Source organism: Pyxicephalus adspersus, chromosome 5, assembly GCF_032062135.1.
Source record: "Pyxicephalus adspersus chromosome 5, UCB_Pads_2.0, whole genome shotgun sequence".
Taxonomy (NCBI): Eukaryota; Metazoa; Chordata; class Amphibia; order Anura; family Pyxicephalidae; genus Pyxicephalus; species Pyxicephalus adspersus.
Genome location: NC_092862.1, coordinates 122,257,791 through 122,280,125, shown reverse-complemented (window position 1 = coordinate 122,280,125; position 22,335 = coordinate 122,257,791). Strand labels below are relative to the sequence as shown.

The 22,335-nt window shown below is 37.5% G+C and overlaps 1 protein-coding gene across 2 annotated transcripts in view; it reads left to right on the top strand.

Annotated features, from left to right (window-relative positions):
• LMBR1 (limb development membrane protein 1) overlaps positions 1-22,335 on the top strand; it is a 78,008-nt gene that overhangs the window by 11,086 nt on the left and 44,587 nt on the right. For both annotated transcript variants that reach the window (XM_072412597.1, XM_072412598.1), the window contains exons 2-5: positions 2,369-2,441; positions 4,189-4,228; positions 7,934-8,073; positions 13,867-13,970. In XM_072412597.1, the coding sequence (XP_072268698.1) occupies positions 2,369-2,441; positions 4,189-4,228; positions 7,934-8,073; positions 13,867-13,970 (357 nt within the window). The remainder of the gene's footprint in view (positions 1-2,368; positions 2,442-4,188; positions 4,229-7,933; positions 8,074-13,866; positions 13,971-22,335) is intronic.

Below are 22,335 nucleotides of genomic sequence, written 5' to 3'. Positions count from 1 at the left end.
CATCATCAGGTGCTGAGTATCTTCTCTGGAGAAGCTCCTCCGAGCCTCTACTACTGTCACCTTCAATTCCACCTTGTTGCAGGAGCTTCTCCCTTTACGTCTTCTTCAGCATATGGAAGGCTTGTTCAGTTGGGTTTAAATCTGGTAACTGGCTTGGTCATTAAAGATTTTTCCAATTTTTAGCTTTGAGTAACTCCCGTGTTGCCTTTTAAATATGTTTGGGATCATTATCTTGTTGATGGATGAAGTGCCGTCTAATGAGCTAGGAGGCATTTACTGGAACTTGAGTAGATAAGATGTTTTTATACACTTTGTTGTTCAGCAGTTACAATAATGAAGATCAATATGCCAGTTCCTGTTGGAGCCATACACACCCGAGCCACCACCACGTTTAACAGATGAGCTTGGTATGCTTTGGATCTTGGTTCTGTTTTGTTTCTTTCCTCCTGCCATTACTCTGATAAAGGTTAATTTTGGTCTCGTCTGTCCATAATCCCTTTGTCCAGAACTCTGAGAATTACAAATTGTAATCTGGCCATCGTGTTTTTGTGGCTAACTAGTTTTCATCTTGTAGTGAAGTCTCTGTATTTCTGTTCATAAAGTCTTCTGCTGATTATAGTCTCTGACAAAGACACGTCGGGCTCCTGTAGACTGTTTCAGATCTGTTGGACAGGCATTTGAGGATTGTTCTTTACCATAGCGAGGATTCTTCTGTCATCAGCAGTGGAGGTTTTCCATTGCATGCCAGGCCCTTTGTAATTGCAGAGTTCACCAGCGTATCCTCTCTTCTTTATGATATTCCAGACAGTTGGTAATCCTAAGGTTTGGCTGATGTCTGTAATGGTTTTCCTCATGTCTAACAATGGCAACTACAGGCTCCAAATGGTAGATGCAACCATTGGTATCCTAATTCTTGCACTAATGAAACAATGAAACACACTGAGGTAGCCACAAACATCTGTGAAGCCAATTGTCCCAAACTTTCTGCTGCCCTGAAATGAAGGTGCTATGTATAAAAGGTGTAATCATTTCTCCATGGTGAAACTGAAATGTGTACAAATACCTTACCTCATTAAATCTTGTGATATCTGTACCAGTTGTGGACAGTTTTACACTCTAAGATTAGCACCTGTAGGCCTATTTATGAGCTCTTCCATGTATGGAGCATGGTGAAGAAAGTCAAGGTTTCATTTCATGTCTCCACTTCAATGCATATTCCTATTACTTGTTGTTCAGGGAGTATGATGGTAAAATGAAAGGTTTCTGTATGTAATAAAGCAGCAACTGAACACTATAGCAAGCACCTACAAATTGCTTTACAAGTCACTTCAGCTTTCTTGCTGATAAGCCAAGGAGATGTGAAACCTTGAAGCACATTCACATGATTCCGCACCTTAAGTCCATAGTGGAGGGTGGGCCATGATGTTCAATTTCAAGTTAATATTAATGCTATTTAAAATAAATTCGGAAAACGAAAAGGCTTTTTAGTGGAAACACTCCAAAGAAAACTTTATTTATTGTTGAACTATATTAGCCACTTTATTAGACATAGCCCAAATTAAACTAAATAATACAAAAAGTAATACAGCAGGTCAATGTACAATGTCACATTGAATTTAATAATGGTAATAATATTATGTCTCTTTATCCTGACACAATTCGCCCAAAAGCTTCCTCAGGGGGCTGAGTGTACCAGACTTATACTGAATAAACAAAACAAAATAACAAAAAATATATCTACATTATAAACCGTTATTATTTCATCATTGTAGTACGTTTTGAGAACAAAAATAGTAAAAATTGCATGTTATATCATCTGCATTAAAATGTAATCCTGTAACACATAAAGAACATGAATTGAATGTTGACTCATATTCTGTTACATTACATAAGGGCATTGTACCTAACCGTATCAATGTATGCATTAAATATAAGCCTAAGAATACATTCCATCATTCGATAAAAGAAAAATGTTCAATCAAGATAATTTAATGCTCAGTAATATTACTATCTTATGAAATCAATATAGTTGGGTTGTAGTGATAAACACTATGTGATATGTCAGTTTGTATAGAACTTACAGAAACAAGGCTGGGCAACCAAATATAATTTTATAATTAATACAAATTCCCTAGGTACTCAAATACCTTCAATAGTTAAATATTAATGTTATCTGTTATTATATCTGTTTTATGGTTATTATATGTATGTATATATGTACACCATTGAATTTAGGACAACTAGAAATGGTCTCGGTAAATGTCTACTATGATTCATGACTTAAAAATGAACTTTAGGTTTGCTTTGAGCATGAAATTGTTTTTTGTCAGACATTTTAAGATATCTTTTTTTGTTTTTTTTCTTTTAGATCTGCTTCCTTATGTTTGCCATTTTATACATTGTTTCATACTTCATCATCACACGATACAAAAGAAAAGCAGGTAAATATTCTGTTTATGTTGTAATATATTTTTTATTTTCATTTTTTTAACTATTAGAGGTGCTTTCCAAAGCATTATTCTTCCATAGGTGGTACAGTGTACTGGTAGTGTAACTACTACTGTTCTCTTGTGATAAGACACTTTTACTCTCAGTAGAAACTTGTTTCACGTCATCCTGGAGTCTGATTTACAGACCTTTTCCGTCCAGACAATTTCCAGCATTAGTTCTTCTAGGAATTTTGTCCTAATTAGGTCTTTGTCATGTTGCATTTACACAGTACTGAAAGAACTGGAGGCCAGCTTTCATTCTCATGCTGATATCTAGATGACCGTTCGTTTGTTTTACTGTGGATTCACTGGATAAAGATTGATATTATTAATATTATTTTATGGGGAAAAATGCTGTTTCAGGCTACTTTCATGACTGACTACAAGAAATAAAAAAGGTCTAAGTACTTGGTCATAATAACCTTACTAAAGTGGAGGATCGGGGAGTCTAAACTTTGATTCTCCCCTTTAGCAAGAATCATGTCATCCAAGTGCCTAGGCCTTTACATGTTGGGCTAATGGAGGGAGCATGGAGCATCGTTTTTGTTATTTTATCTTTTGTTCTACTATTGCCATGTAGTAAAATTGTGAACTGGTGAAAGCTTCAAGTTAATCTAAACTAAAAAGTTGAACCTAAGGCTTCATACACACGTGCAATAATTGTTAATGGAAAGGATCTTTCACTATCCTTTCAAAGGTATGAACAAGTGCTGTACATACAGCGCCTTCCACTCTTTTGAGAGGGAAAGAACGATGGAGCGGCACCCTGCTGCGCTTTCTCCTCTTGTGTTACGATCAGTCACCGTCCATCGTCCATGGATCTGTCGGGACGGCCGTTTCGAACGATGGATGACGCGCACTGTACACACACAACTATTGCATGTGTGTACATGGCTTAAGACTAGTTAAACATATTTTTCAATGTTACACACAATTTAAAAGAAAACAGCTTTTGATAGACTTACTTTTAACCTTTTCTCCATTCTCAGAATGCATTGCAGACATCTTGTTAGACAGCATAGGCTGATCCAGGTTGTTCCAGGTTATCGTTGTAATGGTGCTTGGGAATGAATGACCTCTACTATTATAAAGCGGCTTTCAAAAAGTGATAATTCAGCCACTGTTTGTCTATGCTAGGACTAGAAAATTTCCACCCTTCTAAAGTTCTTATGTCAGAGTTGGAATTTCTGATTTGGACTGTCGGCTAGCACTTTTTCAGTCCGATAGATGCACACACGCAAGATAGGGGATCGACTTTTTAAATGTATTATGTTAAGATTCTAATAAAATATAAAGATTCAATAGATTATATTAGGATTTTCAGATTTGGCAACATTTTACTTCCCTTTTTTGGAACTCTCATTTTGTTTAAAAGGACCAGTGTACTAAAAGTGGAAGTGTACTTTTAGCAGATTGTTTACCATGAGTGTTACCGTATACTCACATGACCTCACTGCATCAAGATTTTCACTGTGTATACTCCTTCAAAGACTCTTCAAGTTTTTCCAGGAGGTGACTAAACATGCGCACCACAATCTCTCTTCAGTTTTTTAAACCTTTTACGGCTTTTTCTAGTTTCTTAACAGGGGTTTACTTTGATTTCAAAGTGACAATTATGGGGGAATTAGTGCTTTTGTTGTAGTTGTATCAACAGCTTTGTTTTAAATTGTGTACAATTATTTTTTTTTTTTTATTACAGATGAACAAGAGGATGAGGATGCTACTGTCAATCGCGTTTCGTACGTATACATTCTCTTCTTACACACACCCAAAAAATTGTCCAGTGATTTCATTAGGAAAGTGAGTGAGTGTTTAAGGATACACACATTGTTGGTGCATTAACACACATTAATATTATTATTAATAATAAACAAGCTTTATATAGCGCCAACATTTTACGCAGCACTGTACATTAAATAGTATTGTGCATCACTGCAAAGTGCTACAACACATTTTAAATGTGTGGTATGTTAATTCCAAATGTCACTCCAACCAACACGCCTATAATATGTTAATTAATACAGCTTACCTTTGGAGAAAAACACATTTGAATTAAGTATCCATTGCAGTTCACTGCTTTACCATAAATATTGAATTAATATTGTTATTATTAATCAGGATTTATATTGTGCCAACATATTTACATAGCGCTGTACAATAAAAAGGGGTTGCAAATGACAGACATATACAAACAATGACACAGGAGGAGGAGAGGACCCTGCCCCTAAGAGCTTACAGTCTAGGGTAATGTGCATTAAGTGGAAGAAAAGGCAAGTACTTATTTAAACACAGAAATAGAACAATCGCACAGTATGTAGATAATTTCAGCTCTGTTACCGTTTGATGACAATCAGCTGATTTAGGGACACACAGTACCTGTTTGTCAAGGTGTGCATTGAGGCTTGTTGATGCAAACCTAAACTATGTATACTGCCATTGTTAGAACATTTTGATTCTCTGTATTTACCTTTGTGTACCATGTGTACTAAATATATTTAACAAAATATGTGGGAATAGGTAGATACATTTGTTTTATTGGAGGGAGCTGCTTGCAGTTGTTTTGTTTTTTTTTTTGGTTGAATTCATATGAGCACAAAGATTTAGATATCGGATATCCATGGATGGTAGATATAGATATCAGTGATTCTGTTGGGTAGTTGTCCTCCTGAGGCGTTTTTCACCACTCCTTTTTTAGGCCTGTTTCTGGGAATCTCCTACATGCTCTTTTGTCTGTACTGGTAGACACAACCAACTTTCCTGGAGGATCTGGCCTGCCTGTCCAACTGAGTGGGCTACAGGTGCCACTTTATGTTACAGTACAGTACTAGCAAAATGCAGGACAGTTTAAAATCAGTCAGAAAGAAAAAGGAGAGGGTAATGGTATGTCAGAAATCCTTTCTTTCTATGGAGGTTGGCTTGCTGTTGCCCCTCCTGTACACCCATTATTGCTTTTTTCTCTGAAGAATGGTAATTGTTCAAATTTTATTTAAAAATACTTTTTTTTCCCCTATGTTTATGCATTCTTACCTTTATATTTAGCAAATTGAATATTAAAAGCTTTGTTTGCTTCAAAATTGTAAATTTCCAATGTTTGTATCGCAGACATCAGTCATAAAGTTAATACAAAATAATTAGGTCCATTGATAAAATTTTAAAGTGGTTCTGGAACTTAACTGACTTAACAATGGGCATGTTTACAAAACCATGTAATGGATAAAAAAAATTCCCCCATTGAGGGACACAGAAAGTATTCTACTTTTAATGTTTATGTCTATTACTATAGGAGATTGGACACTGGTAAGCTGTGTAGGCCAGCCCAGGATAACCCCCCCTGACACCAACGTGTCTAATTTCTTTTTTAACTGCCCAGGAGGATGGATGACTTTCCATTAACTCTGCTGTGTAAAAGAATTGCCCTTCTAGCAAATTTCTTTGTACTTCTATTAGGCTGGAATTAGTATTATCTCATCCCTTCGCGATATGGCCCCCCCCCCCGGAAGTTATTTAGTTAACTTTCGGCTCTGACCTCAGAGACTGCCCTTCAGACCCCTGTTAATTGGACGAGAGACAAGTCAAGGGACAAACTGGACATGGCCCTGCTGAGCACTCCTCGGGAATCATTGGCATTGCCTCCTTGCATTTTTTCCCATGCATTTAGCTGTAGAAGGGGTAAACGCTGAGGGAATGCATTTTGGAATCATGCACTCTGTGGCTTTCTCCCACTGTTCAGCTTCAAGAAGTTTTCCAACCTACAGTGATCTTGCCACCTTTGGCCAGTTGACCCTTATCTGCTACAAGCTGTTAATGTTGTCTTGCGTAGCTAAAGCTTACATTCTTCTAACTGTTCTGGATTAAGCACATCATAGCTCATTGAAAGTAATGCAGTGGATATCTCTTGGGCTGTATGCTGCTTCTGAGTATGACTGCAGATTTTGCATTGTCCCTTAAAGACTTGATCATGACCCAACAAATTACTTTGGTGTTTATTGCTATTCTACTTATAGAGGTCCTGTATGAGGCAATACATTTCCCCACAGACCCTGAGCCCACAGACTGCAAGCTCCCTGTCCAACAGTCTCACTAATGCTACATCTGAGCTTGCTTTGTCTTGCTGATGTGCAGCCAAAGTAATAGAAGGTAGGATGGGACAAGGCATAAACACAGATTGCCCTGCTGACACCTAATTGCTTTCCCTATCCACTGCACTTTCTGTTGCTTTATCTAATTACCCCTCTGTAATGCACACCTCTCACCCTTTTCTGCCATACCCACTGTACACGTCTTACTTTTCACAGCATGCCACACTGCCAGTTTTTTTTTCTTCCACATTTTCTCTCTCCTGTCTTCCCCAGCCATGAGCTGCAGTTCTATCTGCCATACCACTTCCACATTTTTCCTCTCCCTGAGATGGTAACCACCTGTTACCATCTCTATTTGAGCTCCCAATCTCCTCTGACCCCTCTGACATTTTTTAATGTTATCACCGCTGTTTGTTCCAGTTTACCTCCCCTGCTATTATTATGCTACATGTTACTGTCATTCAGGCATTCTAACCATATATTCACACCTTACCTTCCTGGAAATACAGTCCTTTGCTACATACATTCATGTATTCCTACTTCCACTGTCATTCTACAAAATCTTTTGTTTTCTGCCATCACATTTTTTGTTATGAATATGAAACTGGCATGAGCGTGCATGTGCTAAAAATGGGATTACAGGATGTTTATATTGTGCAGGACCTGTCGGCCATAACACCACCAGCAAATTGCAAATCAGACACACTATATTTGTGTTTGTTCCCAGTTTGGGAGCAGAAATGGGGGTGTTGTTTTGTCCAATTACTGCTAATATAATGTCTAAACTATTTTTAACTTTTTTCTTTTTTTTGCTTTTGTTTATATTCATGCTCTTGCTACTCCCTTGGTACAAAATGAAATATCCAGAGTTTATCTAAACTTTGTTTCCATTTCTTCTGTTTGTGTCCCCTCTTTCTGTAGGCAGTATTATAACACACATGTACCAGACTTCTTGTGTACCTCAATGGGTTCCAGTGTTCTCCCCAGAATTTTTTTTTAAAGCTAGGTGGGAATAAGCTGTAGGTGGTTGGTGGACCCAACTTTACTGAAAAATACTGATAGTGATACTTCCAGCTAAAAGGGGCTGGGGAGAACACAGGGCCACAAGAAAAGGATTCATAGATCAATTTTTCAGAAACAGCTATAATTTTCATACCACAGTGAATCAGAACTGGTTTTGGATTGTTGTGCTCACTGGAGCCTAAGTCTGGATCATGGTATTTGGCTCCCTCTTGTGGCATAATGTAGGATTGCAGTTGTTGGATTTCAGATGTTCATTAATCACTAGATCAAATTTATAGTTTCAATAAATTCTGTTTTTAATTTTACCTTTAAAACCAACTAACACTTGTATTTCTATTCCAGGCTGTTTCTTAGTACATTCACATTGGCAGTTTCAGCTGGTGCCGTGCTGCTTCTCCCTTTCTCCATTATCAGCAATGAGATCCTCTTGTCTTTCCCAAAAAGCTACTATATCCAATGGCTAAATGGGTCGCTCATTCATGGTTAGTATTTGTTGTCATGTAAATTTAGCAGTAAGGGGAATACTTATGTTCAGTATTAAAACTTGGAACTATCTGACAAACTGAATTCATTTTGTTGCTTCAATGAATGTTCAAAGCTGGGTGTTCCTTTTTATTTTTAGGAAATTTGACATTTGCCAGTGCCATTTGGAGTAAAGTTTATGACAGACCTTCATCATTCATGCCATCGTTCAGCTTTTTTAATTGACCCTGTAGTCCCATTGAAAAGTTATACAATGTTGTCAGCCTGTCTCTCTGGCGTTTTATATATTTTTGTAATTACATTTAAACATTTCTGGCACCAAATGGAGTTTTCCTTGTGCAATTACTCTGTCAGGAGAAATATAGAGGCTGCAATTACTAACCCATTTCTGAAAACGCTATTTGTGTGGCTGCTGTTCTGACCCACTGGATTTTGTACTGGTCAGAAAATCAGGTGAAGTATTTAGTCAGAAAATTTAAGTTACATCAGAAATTCTTAACTGAGAACTTATATTGTGTCATTTAAAGGATCATGTAAAGGGGCTTATTTATAGCTGTAATTGGGAGAGAGGTTGGACACTTTTTTAGTCTAATTGGTTTTGTTTTTTTCTGGCTTTTTACCACACCGTATTAATTGTATTAAACTGATTAAAATAAACTCTGAAGCGAATGATTGCTGTACTTTATAAATATTTGTGTTCTTTTAGTAAAGCAAAATGGCTATGGTAATGACCACTCCTTTCTAACTGGGCCTTAAGAAATAGAAGCCAGAGAGACGAGGTTGCTGTCAGATAGCTAGTTGTGTGATGAATGGGTTAATAGTGGCAACTTTCTTGCTTCTCTAACAGGTTTTATTAAACACACAGTTCACCTCTAACTCACAGATTTTCATTTCCGAGGAAGAGAAGCAAAACTGTCACTGAGCTGCAGTGCAAAGTAAGAAGTAGAGCCCCCATATGTAATGAACAGATATGACTGTCCTGTACATATACGGTACAGGCCTTCTTTGTTAAGTTAAGAACAGTAAACACTGATTTGTTTAATGTTCTCCAATTGGTTATCAGGCACGATAGAAGCTAAGAATTCAGAAAGTGCAAAGGTGGTGTGGCAAGGTCTTGTCTAATGCCAGAACCAGGGGACAAGTCTACAAGTCTATTCTGTATCTTTAAAAAATAAAAATCTTGTGGATAGGAATTGGATTTGGATACATAGGCTTTGGTTCTGTCTTCTTAACCCCTACTGCTTGGCAAGTTAGTGACCTAAAATTTATATAAATGTAATGCAAACATTGATTGCGGACCTGATTGTAGGTCACATGTTGAATTATTTGGATCCTTGTTCAATCAAGAATTACCAGTCCTGGACACACTCCCAGGGTTTCCTTACACATGCATTGATTGCCTGTCCTTACCTCAGCAGCAATGTCTCACACAGGAGCCCTAGCTGAGTTCAGCCATTTCTATTGGTGGGCTAAACACACCTACTTTTGGGTAATTTCTTTAATATTATCAGGCACTTTTTGTTTTTCTTTTTTTTTGTTTTCTAAAAACTAGCTCTTGCATTGTCACTTACCACATTTACACCTGAGCTGCCAACCAAAAGTTCTTGGATTGTATTTATTATTACAGAAGTAGCCTCTTATTGCATTGATGCACCAGTCCTTGAGTAATTTCAATGCTTGAAAGTACCCATTGAAATCAGTTTCTGCCATTGCCTTCAGTGTGTCCTGTGTTCTCCTCCTAATTTCATCTATAGTAATGACACTGCTGGTATTAAACCACTTGAACCACTCATATGTATTAGTGTCACCCAAAGCTTTGTCACTAAATGCTTGTTTTAAAATTTGGTAAAGTGTTTCCCAGTTTGAAAGAATTTTCACATGATTATGTAAACATGCACGTCTTTCCACTGCAACAAGTCTTGGACTAAGGCTAGGTACACACGTGCATTAATTATCATTAGAAAACAAACGACTAACGACAGATCAACGATTATGCATGATTATTTTGAACAATCGTATGGTGCATGATTCTGTACATGTTGTAACAACACGATTATTCAAAGATAATCCACCAGTAATGTACACACACTATATAGCATAATCTGAATGATGCTGGATGTGACCTGTACTGGAGAAAGTGTATCACGGAACAGTCCACGATCACTGAATACCCATTCACACAATAGATAATGAACGATCGTCGCCCAATCAGATCCGCCAGGACGGTCGTTCGTTTTCAGCGAAATTCCTCGTTCATCGGTGTCGTTGGCCTTTTGTTGTACACGTTTTCTGTTAACAATTATCGAACGATTGGACGTTAATCGGCTGCTTCCAACGACCAATATTGCACATGTGTACCTAGCGTAATTCCTTAGTGATTCTGGAGGTGGCATCTAGGGATGTCTCGGCATAGCATGCTCTCGCGCTCTATTGAAGAAGGACAGAATCCTTCTGGGAACTTTTGGCTTGCACCTTGTTTGGTTTAGTAGATTGTAACTTTATTTTAAAAACATTTTATTCTGAAACATGGCAAAGTGTTTTTTCCCCCCATTCTTGGGCTCCTTAAAACACGACAAGCAGCAATGATGTGCAGTTATCCTCATAATTAAATTAAAAATCAGCTTTGCCCCCTCATAGCTGTGATGAAAAACCACATTTGCCACTCCCGGGTGTATGGCAAACTGCTGCTGCGCACCCAGTAGTAGCATTTGCACACAACTGCAGTTGCAGCCGTGGTGCAGTTCTTCCAGAATCAACTACATGGACAAAAACAACTTGTCACTTTCTTGAACGCTCGCCATCATCTGCTGCATTGAAATGCAAAAAATGCTTACCAATCAAGATTGGTTTCAAACGATTGGGAGCGTGGCTGAGCCTGATTGCTGCTGTTCACATTGGACCTGAAATGGCCCTTAGTCTGCTGAATAAAGTACCTGACAGCATGATGAACACTAGCAGCGGGAACAGATTTGAATTGCTGTTCTTTCAGTCGCCACTAGATGGAGATGAAGGTGCACGAATCATGGTAATTTTGTGTGGTTAAACTACATCGGTGCAGAATTCTCCCCATACACTTTATATTTGATGTTTAGAAGGCCTCTGCTCAGACAGATAGAATCTGTGGGCCCAACATACAACCCAAACTCTTCTTGGGTGCCATGTATGATATTATTGGTAATTTTGCTAAGCAAAAAAGACCATGAATTACTAGGATGTTAGTTTGTATTGTGATATAAAAGCATTATTAGGCAGTTTAGCTTGTATGAAGATGTCTCTTGCAGCATTAAGGAGTTGTAATTGATTGTGGCAAATTTTGCCAAATATTAGGTGACAAAACTGTTTGCCTGGTGCCATAATCTCTACTGCTAGCATTCTGTAGGCGATAACTTCAAAATCTGCAGAGAAATTACAGTAAGAGGAAACAACAGGCTGATGGAAAGTTGAATTGCTGTAAAGAAGCAGGTACATACTTCTTCCAGCGCTGGGTGACTGTTCTAACCTGGCTTGTCCTAGCCCTACGATGGCATACAAACAAACAAAACAAAAAAAAAAAAAAATAGAAGGTGGCACTCAGGTGTCAAAGGCTCATGTCTAAGTCTAATGTTCCACGTAGTGCAAGACATAGCACCTGAGCTCCTTCCAATGATGTATTTCCCTATAGCAATGTATTTGTGTATGAGTGTGTGTATGTATGTATGTGTATGTATGTGTGTATGTGTAATATATCTAACACACACACACACACACACACACACACACACACTGCTGGGAATCTGCATACAGGCTTGGTCTACTCCAGGCATCTGTAGAGTGCTGAGCATGAATCATGAGTGCCAGGATGTAACATTAGTGAGTGTGCACAGAAGTCACATTATCAGTGCCCTAAAGATGTTATGCTTAGTTCAGCTTTACAGTATAAAAATAGTCAGGGTTAGAACCTCAGTAGTGTTTTTAGTGCTGTCAGTGTACTCATTTGGGCAATAAACTGTCCCACACTGTTTGTCTTGGTTATCATTGAAATTGAGTCAGGAAAGATAGGAAATAAGGAATTTTAGCATTTCAAACTGTCTAAGAAGACCTCACCCTTGACAAAATACCTTCTCATTTCCTGTTCTACAAACAAAAGAAAAATAACCTACTGAGATTCATCCAGCAAAAAATAAACTTTCATGGGTTTTAGCCTTTTCTACTTGATCAACAAAAAAGTGAAATGTTAAGCTATACATATGCTTTTAAGTTTCAAGCTTGGTTACTATAGGTAATATCGTTTTCCAAGTTTCAAGCTTGGTTACTGTAGGTAATATCTTTTTTCTTCCTGTAGCACTTTTACTGTTCACCCTCTGAATTGAGGTGCCAGAAAGTGTAGGTTGTGAGCATGGGAATTTGAAAACTAATAAAAAAGGGGGTTTTGTTCAGAGACGCATTTGGCAAAGTGACTTTCAGCACAGCACACTTCTGATTAATCATCCAAAGAAATCTGTTGTCTTTCTGTCTTTGGCTTTAAATCTTGGATGACATCCAGGTTAAAGTCTAAAACATTAAATATTTTCATTAGGGCCACTGATGATTCTATTTCTGGATCCAGTCCGATGCTAAGGACAAAAATCTTTATGAATATTGTGACAAAGCTCCTACAGAATTTAAAAGAAAATGATAAATTATCTTAGCAATATTAAGAAAAACTCAGCAAGCCTGACGTGTATAAAGAAGAGGAATAGAAAATGTCAGCATTGGCCAATAGCACCCAGTCAGATACCAGTAACTAACTGGATTCTAATAAAGTGAACCTGTGTTTCATTATAAATAGCCTAGTTAAGAGCAGACACTGCATGATGCATTATGTAACATTTAGGTTACCTCAGATTTGTGGTAAACCACAGCAAGGAGGGGTTGGGAACCATTTTTTTGCACACAGTTGTGGTGGGGTTGTGGCACTGTTCCTGAAATCAACATGTTGCTTCTGGCTGTGCAGTTGCTTTTCCTCCTGCATGAAGAACTGCACCCCCACTGCAAAAAGAAGGGCGACATATGCAAACCAACTGACCTGTGGTTTGGTTTGCTGCTCCTAGGTGCATTGCAGTTTGCTATGCCCCCTGGAACAGGTGATTACCGGGCTTAATGATCATTTACTAGCCAGAAATGACCTTCTGGAAGCCTCTTTGACTTAGTTTTACTTTGTTACTTGAAATTGCATTTTTTGACTGCATTGCCAAGCCCACCCAATAGCCATCTGCTTGTCTGGTGAGGGTAGGCAGGTTGAATTGTAGGCAGGTGGCAGCCTCTATGAGGCATTGTAAATTATTTTCGAAGTCTATAGCTTCTGTAGGTCAGTTTACATGATCTCTATGTATATGAATATTTAAGCAATTCTATATTGAGTAGATGCCTCACACCGGCTTAGATAAATACCTATAGTGAAAAGGTGGTATTGTTTGAATCTTTCTTTTTTTGCGATACACATTCCACACCACTTAGCATTTTTTTCAGCTTCTGGAACCATCTCCTGAACCATGTTTGGTTTTCTTTAGCCATCATTTCATATACAGTATTTGTTACACAAATATGTATGTACACCATCTAGACTTTTTTTCCAAATTATATTGAATTTAAAATGTACATCAAGGGTGAAAGCTGTGTGAAACTTACTGGAAAATATTTACAAGAATTTTGCTCACTTTCGATTTCTAAATACTTCTAAATATTTAAAAAAAATCAGTTTAAAATTGAGTTTAAAACCTTTCTGAGCTTGATTTGTGTGTTGGTATAAATTATCCTATTATTTGATCTTTCAGGTCTGTGGAATCTGGTTTCCCTTTTCTCCAATCTGTGTCTCTTTGTGCTGATGCCGTTTGCTTTCTTCTTCCTTGAATCAGAAGGCTTTGCTGGACTGAAGAAGGTAATTTTTTATTTTATCTATATGAACCAGATCTCATTCTTAGAGGGCATTCCAGCTTCAATTATGCCAACACTTTTATGTAGATTTTAGCAAGGAATGTGACCCTTTTGTATTTGTGTAGATGGTAATGGTCCTTGTTGGCAACTTCTAAATCCTGAGAATATTTGACTATAGCAGGGATCACTAACACACGAGAGCACTGTTCACGTACTGGTCGTGTTTTCTGAATTGAATGGGATGGGGCCTTTAAAGCTGACGTTGAACTTAGTTTGACCACACACTTAGTTTAAGCCCTCAGTCCGGATACAAGCATTGGGTGAGCTCTTGGGAAGGGTTATGCAAATATGAAAAAGTCTTTATGGTGGGTCATACCATCACAACCAAGACCCGAGGGTAAACACCAGTATTTCTGTTACAACTGAATTGGATGTTGCCTGGGGTCTGCTTTTTATTTAGACACTGTGAGCTGACTTCAAAATATTATTTTCATATACACCAGGATGCAATTTATGGCATTTCTAGGAGGGGAGTTTACAGTAGGGCTTTGGTGTGATTGCAGTATTAACATCTCCTGCATGCTTGGGTAATGGCATACAGCTGCTGACTGCATCTTTCAGTTCATCAGTTTATTGATGAACTGAGGTCAAAATACTTCAAGGAGAGTGGATGAAGAGTCAGAATGGTTTTAATTCTCCTGTATACTGTAAATAATCAGAGCAGTGACTAATCTGTCAAGTCTTACTGCTTCTGACAATGACTTCCCATGTGTGTGTGCAGCTTCATCTGCCAAGCATGGGATATGATCACTCATCTGTAATGGAATTACATTTCTTTTTATTTGTATACTTCTAGAGTCTGCATAAATGTTTCTGGAACAGACTGAAGCAGTTTTGCCCCTGGAAGATATAATACATTGCATTTCTGCTATGTATGATCAGTACACAAAAAGATCTGACACTTCTTAGTGGCTGCTTGGTCTACACCAGGAGCAACAGCTCACGGCTTTGGTAAACTTAAGAAAAAATGGTACAGAGATTGTAAAAGTATGAGCACCTATAAGCTCTACCTTGTCTTTGCTAGCCCTATGGCTATGGTATGGGTATAACCATACAAAAAACAGGTGACCAAATCCTCTTTACTACTGGGCACCAAATAGTCATTTCCAGAAGACCCTGCACTCCTGCACAGTGCAATAAACTATGCCCTATATATAGAAGTTTAAGATAGTAGTAATAATCCACAGTAATTAGGCATTAATCCCAGCTTCGCTCGGGGGTGCCAAGACAGAGTGAGCAGGAGTTACATCATCCTGGCCTTCCGAATCAAGGTAGACGAAGAGCGGAAAACAGAAGAGAAGAAGGAAGAAGATGGTGAAACGTGGACAGGTGAGTATTGACTGAGTTTTGTTCCGTTTTCAGCGCTGGCTCTTCTGCTGAAATCCTGAACAGATGCCAGTTGGAGGTGATTTGATTTTATTAACTGGGATCTATCCAAAGCAAAGATAATATTTTTCCATCAAGTGAGACGGGGCAGAGTTTTAGATTTCGGCTTTGTAATATTCAGAGCAACAAAAGATGGTTTCTGGCTGTATTTGCAAACTGCCTGTTACCATAATAAATCTTAGTGGTTAGCAGTCCTTTTGATTAAAAAGTTGCCCTTGATAATTTATTTTATTTTATAATTTATTTGTTTAGCAGTTGTTTTGTAAGCATTCTTGCATCTGGAGACTTATGTTCACATCATAGTCAAATCCCTACCAGTTTATTGCACTTCTAGTATATTAAAGCAGTAAATTAGTGGTTTCTCTACACAATGCTTTACTGAGTCATCTCTCTCTGACCTCTGTTGTAAACATTTAATTTCTAACCAATCTGCCCCTTCTCCCCAGGCACCTATAATAACCTCTTAACTAATGCACTTGATTATGAGTATTGGATTTGTGCCATACGACTGTACATAGAACACAGACCACTCTGCTTAGTTTCTAATTAAATGTGTGTATTAATGTAACTGGACGTTTAGGCCTTAAGGGGCTGTCTATGGGCTTTTAAATGTCTGAAGTGGAGTATTTTCCAGCTTGCAATGGCTGCTTTTTATAGCCTCTGTCACCTCCTTATCCCATTCCTCTTTACAGTAACTATGAACCTTAGGAAGTAGTTGTAAAATGAAGGAATTATATTTGAAAATGTGGTGAGTATCAGATATTGTTTTCAGTATTTCAAAAACCAGTTTCCAGCAACCTCATAGTTCACCTTACTTAGAGGTGTTTTCTTTTTTTTTGTTTCAAGGACTTAAAAAGAAAATAACATTTTCACACTCTGTGAAATACTTATAATGCTTGTCCTTACTACAACTGATCGCCCACTGTTTCCAGTTTTCATACAGTATATGGGAGGATTTGGCATCTTGGTCTTTAGACTATCAAGAAGCTCACTGATCAGCAAATAACCAGCAATTCAGATTTAGTTGATGAACAGATCATCACAGATCACATTATAACAACTTCAACTGAAGTTGAGTGGAGGAAAAAAGCACATACATTATCCTATGGGTGATCTGCAGTGCCTTCAGTTCCATTCACTCTCAATGAAGCTTTTTCTAAAGAAAAATAAATGGTTGGGACCCTCTATAGCGGTGTTTTTCTGGCAGAATTCCTCCATAGGTTACTAGCGGTACCTTGATAAATGAGCAGTTTGTGCCTCTTGGATACCAATGATCATTTGGCTGTCTATAAAAGTGACATTCTTCCGACTTGCCAGCAGTATAAGGGGAAAACTTCCCGCTTAGCACCACACTAATGTACTGTAATCTGTGGGGTATAGTAATTAAAGCAGGGGTTCCATAAGACCAGAAAGTTATTTTATCCTGTATGTTAAAATGGTTAATAAAGGATTTTTCGTAGTATCTGGTAGGGGGTTCTGAATTACCACACTAGCCTATTCTTTGTGTGTCTGAACCAAATACAACAAATCTAAAATGTGACAACTGCTTAAATTATTTAAAACAGCAGAGCCAATGTGCATGTGGCTGAGAGATTCACAACATTACAGCAGCCTGTGCTTATTATATATATGCAAATATAGATGAATGCCCCAGTTATACTTTGAGGAAATAATAGGCTTTGTATAAAGCCTTGTTTATATCTCTTGATGTACTCATTATTCTAATATGCTGCAGGTAGTGGTGGTGGTGGGTTCTAAATAGAATAAAGGTCAAATCTTCTTCTAAAAGAGAGTCTCTCTCGCTCTCTCTGCCTCTTGACATCTAACAGGTGATTTTCCTTATTTCGGAGAGATTTCTTGTTGTGTCTAGAGATGGCAGAGATACAACTTACTGTGGTTTTAACCTTCACACCATCTATTCAAAGGTAAAAAAGTATATATTTAGGTAAAGTGTAGAGAAAATATTGTTTATTAGATAAACAATGATATGGAAAATTCATCAATCTGTAGCCTGCTTTCCTAGTGACTTTCCTAAGTATGAAGAGCCTTTTAAGTTGATTAGAGTAGTAAGACATTCTGTTGGCTGATGTGTATATATGTGTGTAATATGTATTTTTAACTTGCTTTGATAGTTAGAATAATATATATCTCTGCCTGGCAAGCGTCTGTATCATATTTTGTAAGTTTTTAATATTAAACATCATATAGCGACTTGTTGCATAGAAATTGAACATGAGCGTCAGAGACATCCTGACCAATTACCGAAATAGTCCAGACATCCCCAAAATGTTTAGTGGGATTAAGAGGTTAATTTCTACAACATCAAACAAAGTGGCTGATAATAAAAGCAAATAGGACTAAAAAAATGTAAGGTAACTTCCTCGCCTAATTAATTAGATGGGCCAGGTGGAAATCGAAGAGGTCGGGTCTCCTGTTTGCAAGGTCTATAAAGCTAAGTAACATGACAGCACAATGTAAAAGAAAGCAAGATTTTTTTTTTTAATATGCTTCTATCCTGTGTCACAGTTTGAAATTGTCCTGGTTTTTGTCCCTTTTGGCAAACTTACATAAAAGTGACCCAGTACTGTATTTTATTGCCAGACAACCTTTGTTTTTTCTTTATTTTCTAGCATTTTAATTTGTATCAGGCCTGCATTTTAAAGAGTCACAGAAAATAGGAAGCAAAAGCCTGTTTGTCTCAACTGCCGTACATTGAAATTCTTTCATTATGTTTTTTTTTTTGCCACTGATCATCCATAAATTGTTGGAAATGAGTGATTAAGGAAGTGCTGCTCTGTGTTACCAACACCATGCAGGTTCTCCGTATGACTTTTTGTGGGTGAGAGGAAATCATGTACTTCACTAAGAAAAGAGAAGAGCCCCGCTGGGAACCTTTCAAGAGAATTTGTCTTGCATGCTGGTTTGATCACAGCACCTTCTTACAGAAAATAGGGATTTGTATTTTATTTTTTTAAACATTTTATGAGCCAGTCGCCAACTCAAATGATGTATGGTGGGTTTGAGTCTTCATAAAAATCTCTTTTAGATGCTTGTTAAATACAAGTCCGGTACAATCCTTATCAGGTTTATTTTATTCATTATGGAAACTTCAAATAGTAATATTTAGTATATTTAACCTCTTTAGCTCTTGTACTCGTATACTTCTTATTTACCAAAGCATTATTTTTCACTTGCACTGCAGGCTTGTTTATTAGATGAAATGTTATTATGACTTAAGATAACAAAGTTATACATACATTTATTGGAGGGAAAGAACAATATTATTTTCTCTGAAATCCATTGATAACTTGTTTTTCCTTTTTGAGACTTTCAGCTACAGCAATGAGAAAATACACCTGCTTTCAAATCCAACATTTTATATATCGGGATAAAAAAAACAAAACTTAGTACTAAATTGTAAAATTATTTGAAAAAATCCTCTGGTGTAAAACACACAACAGATTCCGCAGTTTCTTTACAAAACCAAAAAAAGCCAAAATGAAGAAGCCAAGTGTTATATATTTCAAATGTTTTCATTCAATACATTTTATAAATTTTATTTGGAAATAAAAGAAAGGGGTGGGGGAGATAGATCTTTCAGATAATAACAGAAGAAGAGCAAAAAGTCAACAGCAATAATGACTTACTAATAACAGCAAATTAAAAATTCAAACAATATATAGGTTTTTGGAAGTAAGAACATGAGCAGTTTTAAACCATATACATAACTTTGCTGATAAGCATGTAGAATAGGAGGGTGGGAAAGGTAAGGTTTTATTAACAATATTGTGGGAAGTGGATAGGAAATGTGAACAAACTATAAAAAACAGAATAATATGCTCATATCACGAGACATGTTTTGTCAAATTAGCGTGGTAAATAACTCTGAAATGAACCCAGGACCACCATACCTGAGAAAATTTCTCTAATTTATCCTCTTGTAATACAGCAAGTTTATCCATGAATATAGTTTGGGACACACTCTGTAATACTTCATGGATTGACAGGGAGCTGGATTTCTAAGCTGATAGTTTTCCTCGCAGTCATGAAGATGTGAGAGATCAGATAAAATTGTGAGTGCGCACGTGGAAGGCTTCTGGCAAATTTCAAATATTTTATTGGTTTTCATGGGAATTTTAAAACATATATGGGGATAAAGGGGGGAAGAAAACAACAATTTACAAAACATTTGTACATACAAAACAACAAGTTGCACATTTACAAAATATCAGGATACGTGGTGAGGAATTCAAAGTTACCCTTTAAAGTCAGGGTAAAGAATAGGAGATACAACAATATGCACTTTTTACAACCAAAAAAAAAAACATAAAGGGGGTTTGTAAAATTCAATACACCTTATCGTTGCCCATTTAAAACCAACAAGGTCTTTAAGACAAAATATTTGAGTCTCATTCAGCCCATTACAAGCTACATAAAAAAAAAAGGTTATGGGGGAAGGAGATGCAAAAGGAAGGATTGAGGGGAAGGAAGAAAGATTCTTCTCATGGTATCTATATGGAAATCCAAGGGTCTTCGTTTTATCTTTGATAATGCAAGTGAGCTTTTTGTTAGTCATTACCCAATTCAGTTTGTTTTTAGGAGCCCATGTGTTAAAAACACTGCATGATTCAATAGCTTGTAGAACCACCTTTACCAGCAATAACCTAATCATTTTCTGTATGACTTGATCAGTCTCTCACATCGTTTGTTCATGCAGTTCTCTTAAGGTCTTGCTAGAACATTTTGATCAGGTTGAGGTCTGGAGTTTGACCGAGCCATTGCAGCACTTAAGTTTTTTTTTTTCTCCAGCAATTCTGTTGTAGATTTGTTTGTGTAATTGGGATCATTGTCCAGGTGTAAGACTCTATTTTTGCCAAGCTTTAGATGTTGCACAGATGGCCTCACATTTGATTTTAGATTACTTTGGCATACAGAGGAGTTCATAATAAACTCAAGGCCCGTGTTCTCCCCAGCCCCTTTTAGCTGGGCGCACCACCCAGCATTTTTTAATAGCCACCTGGCTGTTTTGGCTGGTTACTGAATATTTGGGTCACAATACAGAGGCTGCTACCGGCCTACATTTTCTTCCCACCCAGCATAAAAAGTTCCTGGGTTGAACACTGAAGACACTAAGAAGTACTGTAGCTGTAAAACTCCTATTATCCACATGTTTGGCAACATTTTTAGCAAAAGTAAAATCAATTCATTTTCCCCCAAAGTATTATTTATTAAATGTGTTTTTGAAGGGTTGTTTACCTTCTTCCCTTACTCCTCATAGGATGACTGGTTATATTATCTCATTGCTCCCTGCACTCTAGTCCAGCCTTTCTCAACCCTTTTACCATGGGGGAACCGGTGAAAAACTCTACAGGTTGTGGGGAACCCCATATATAATTACTATAACTACAGCTCTCAGTACATGTAGCTTGGTGGTCAGAGAGAAGAATGCCACTTTTACATCACTGACCAGTTGGAAGGATGTCACCCTTACAGATAGCCAAATGGTGTCAATGGTAACTGAGAGGCACTAACTGCTTATTGCTCAAGGCACCCCTAGCAACCTCTGAGAAAAACTGTAGGGTTCCACAGAATCCTGGTTGAGAAACTCTGCTCTAATGTATGTAATTATCTCTCGAATCTCAGCCAGGGCACTTTCTGCATAGGGTTCGCAGGTTCTCCATGTGTGAGTGTGGGTTTCCCCTGGTAAGTAATATAAGTAATAAACATAATTTTTTTTATGTATCAGTGTGTGGAAGTGATACCATGGAATTGCTATATGCGTTAGGTAGGAAGTGGTGTACTTTATATAATAAGGAGGTTCTTACAGATCTACCAGCTGCTTCACCTGTAATCGGTTCAAGCAGAATTGCACCAGAAGTTCAATTTGAAAAGTCATAAACTTTTAACTGAGGCCGTTTAATGATCTGGGTTTACAATGGAGAAAAAATGACCTTGTTTGTTACTTTTAAAAATGTTGGTTCATGTTGAAAATACGCTGAAACAAACTGTTTCCTTTGATGTAACTGATTAAACAACTTTTGTCTCTGGAATGAAACCTAATGGAATGAGTAAGAGGGCTGTAATATAATGTATAATAACTCACCTGAACACTGGTAAACATTTCACCAAGACGTATGCTCTGAACTTTTTAGTTCATGGTGAATGAATGACTTTATAGTCAAATAAATATACTCTTAAATACCAAATAAACACAACTTTTTTTCATCTATGCAAACATTCAGTATTAGTAATGTATTACTTATTATGCCTCTGGCTACGAAACACTGACATACAGAGACTTAAGCTTAAATCGTTGGGCTCCGTGATACACATTACTCTGGTATTTATGTCTCAAAGCAAGTTTGAGATGTATTATTTTGTAGCTGTAAATACCTAAAGGTGCCTGTATGCAAGTGAATAATTGCTCCCTACAAAAGATCTGTGAACCTGGACTGTAGTAAAACCATCTTTGTTATAGTTGCTGCCAGATAGGAAGAATTGTAATGTGTCAGATCATGCCATTGCTTTTACAGGTATAGTGCCAGGAACTCTGCCAGCCTTGAGTGAGATTGCTATGCACCCACAAACATTTAGACCTGAATTTGCATAGACATGTCCTCCCCCATTAAAGTAATTTAAAGTATTTTTTTTTTATATTGGGCACCTTAATATTCTATGTCTAAGAGTATCTGGCCATCTTGATTGGCCAGGCCGGGATGATGTAGCTCTGGGCAGAAGTTCATTCATTCCTTGCTAGAGCAGAGGAAGTCGGGGATGCTGGGTATTCTGGCAACCAAAGCTGATGCTGCACAGCTCAGAGTGATCAGGGAGGTAGGCGGTAATATTCAAAAAGGGAGATTGCCTGTCTCTTTCTATAATAATAACCCACCTGATCATGTATTCTTAGAAGTGGAGCTTTAGTT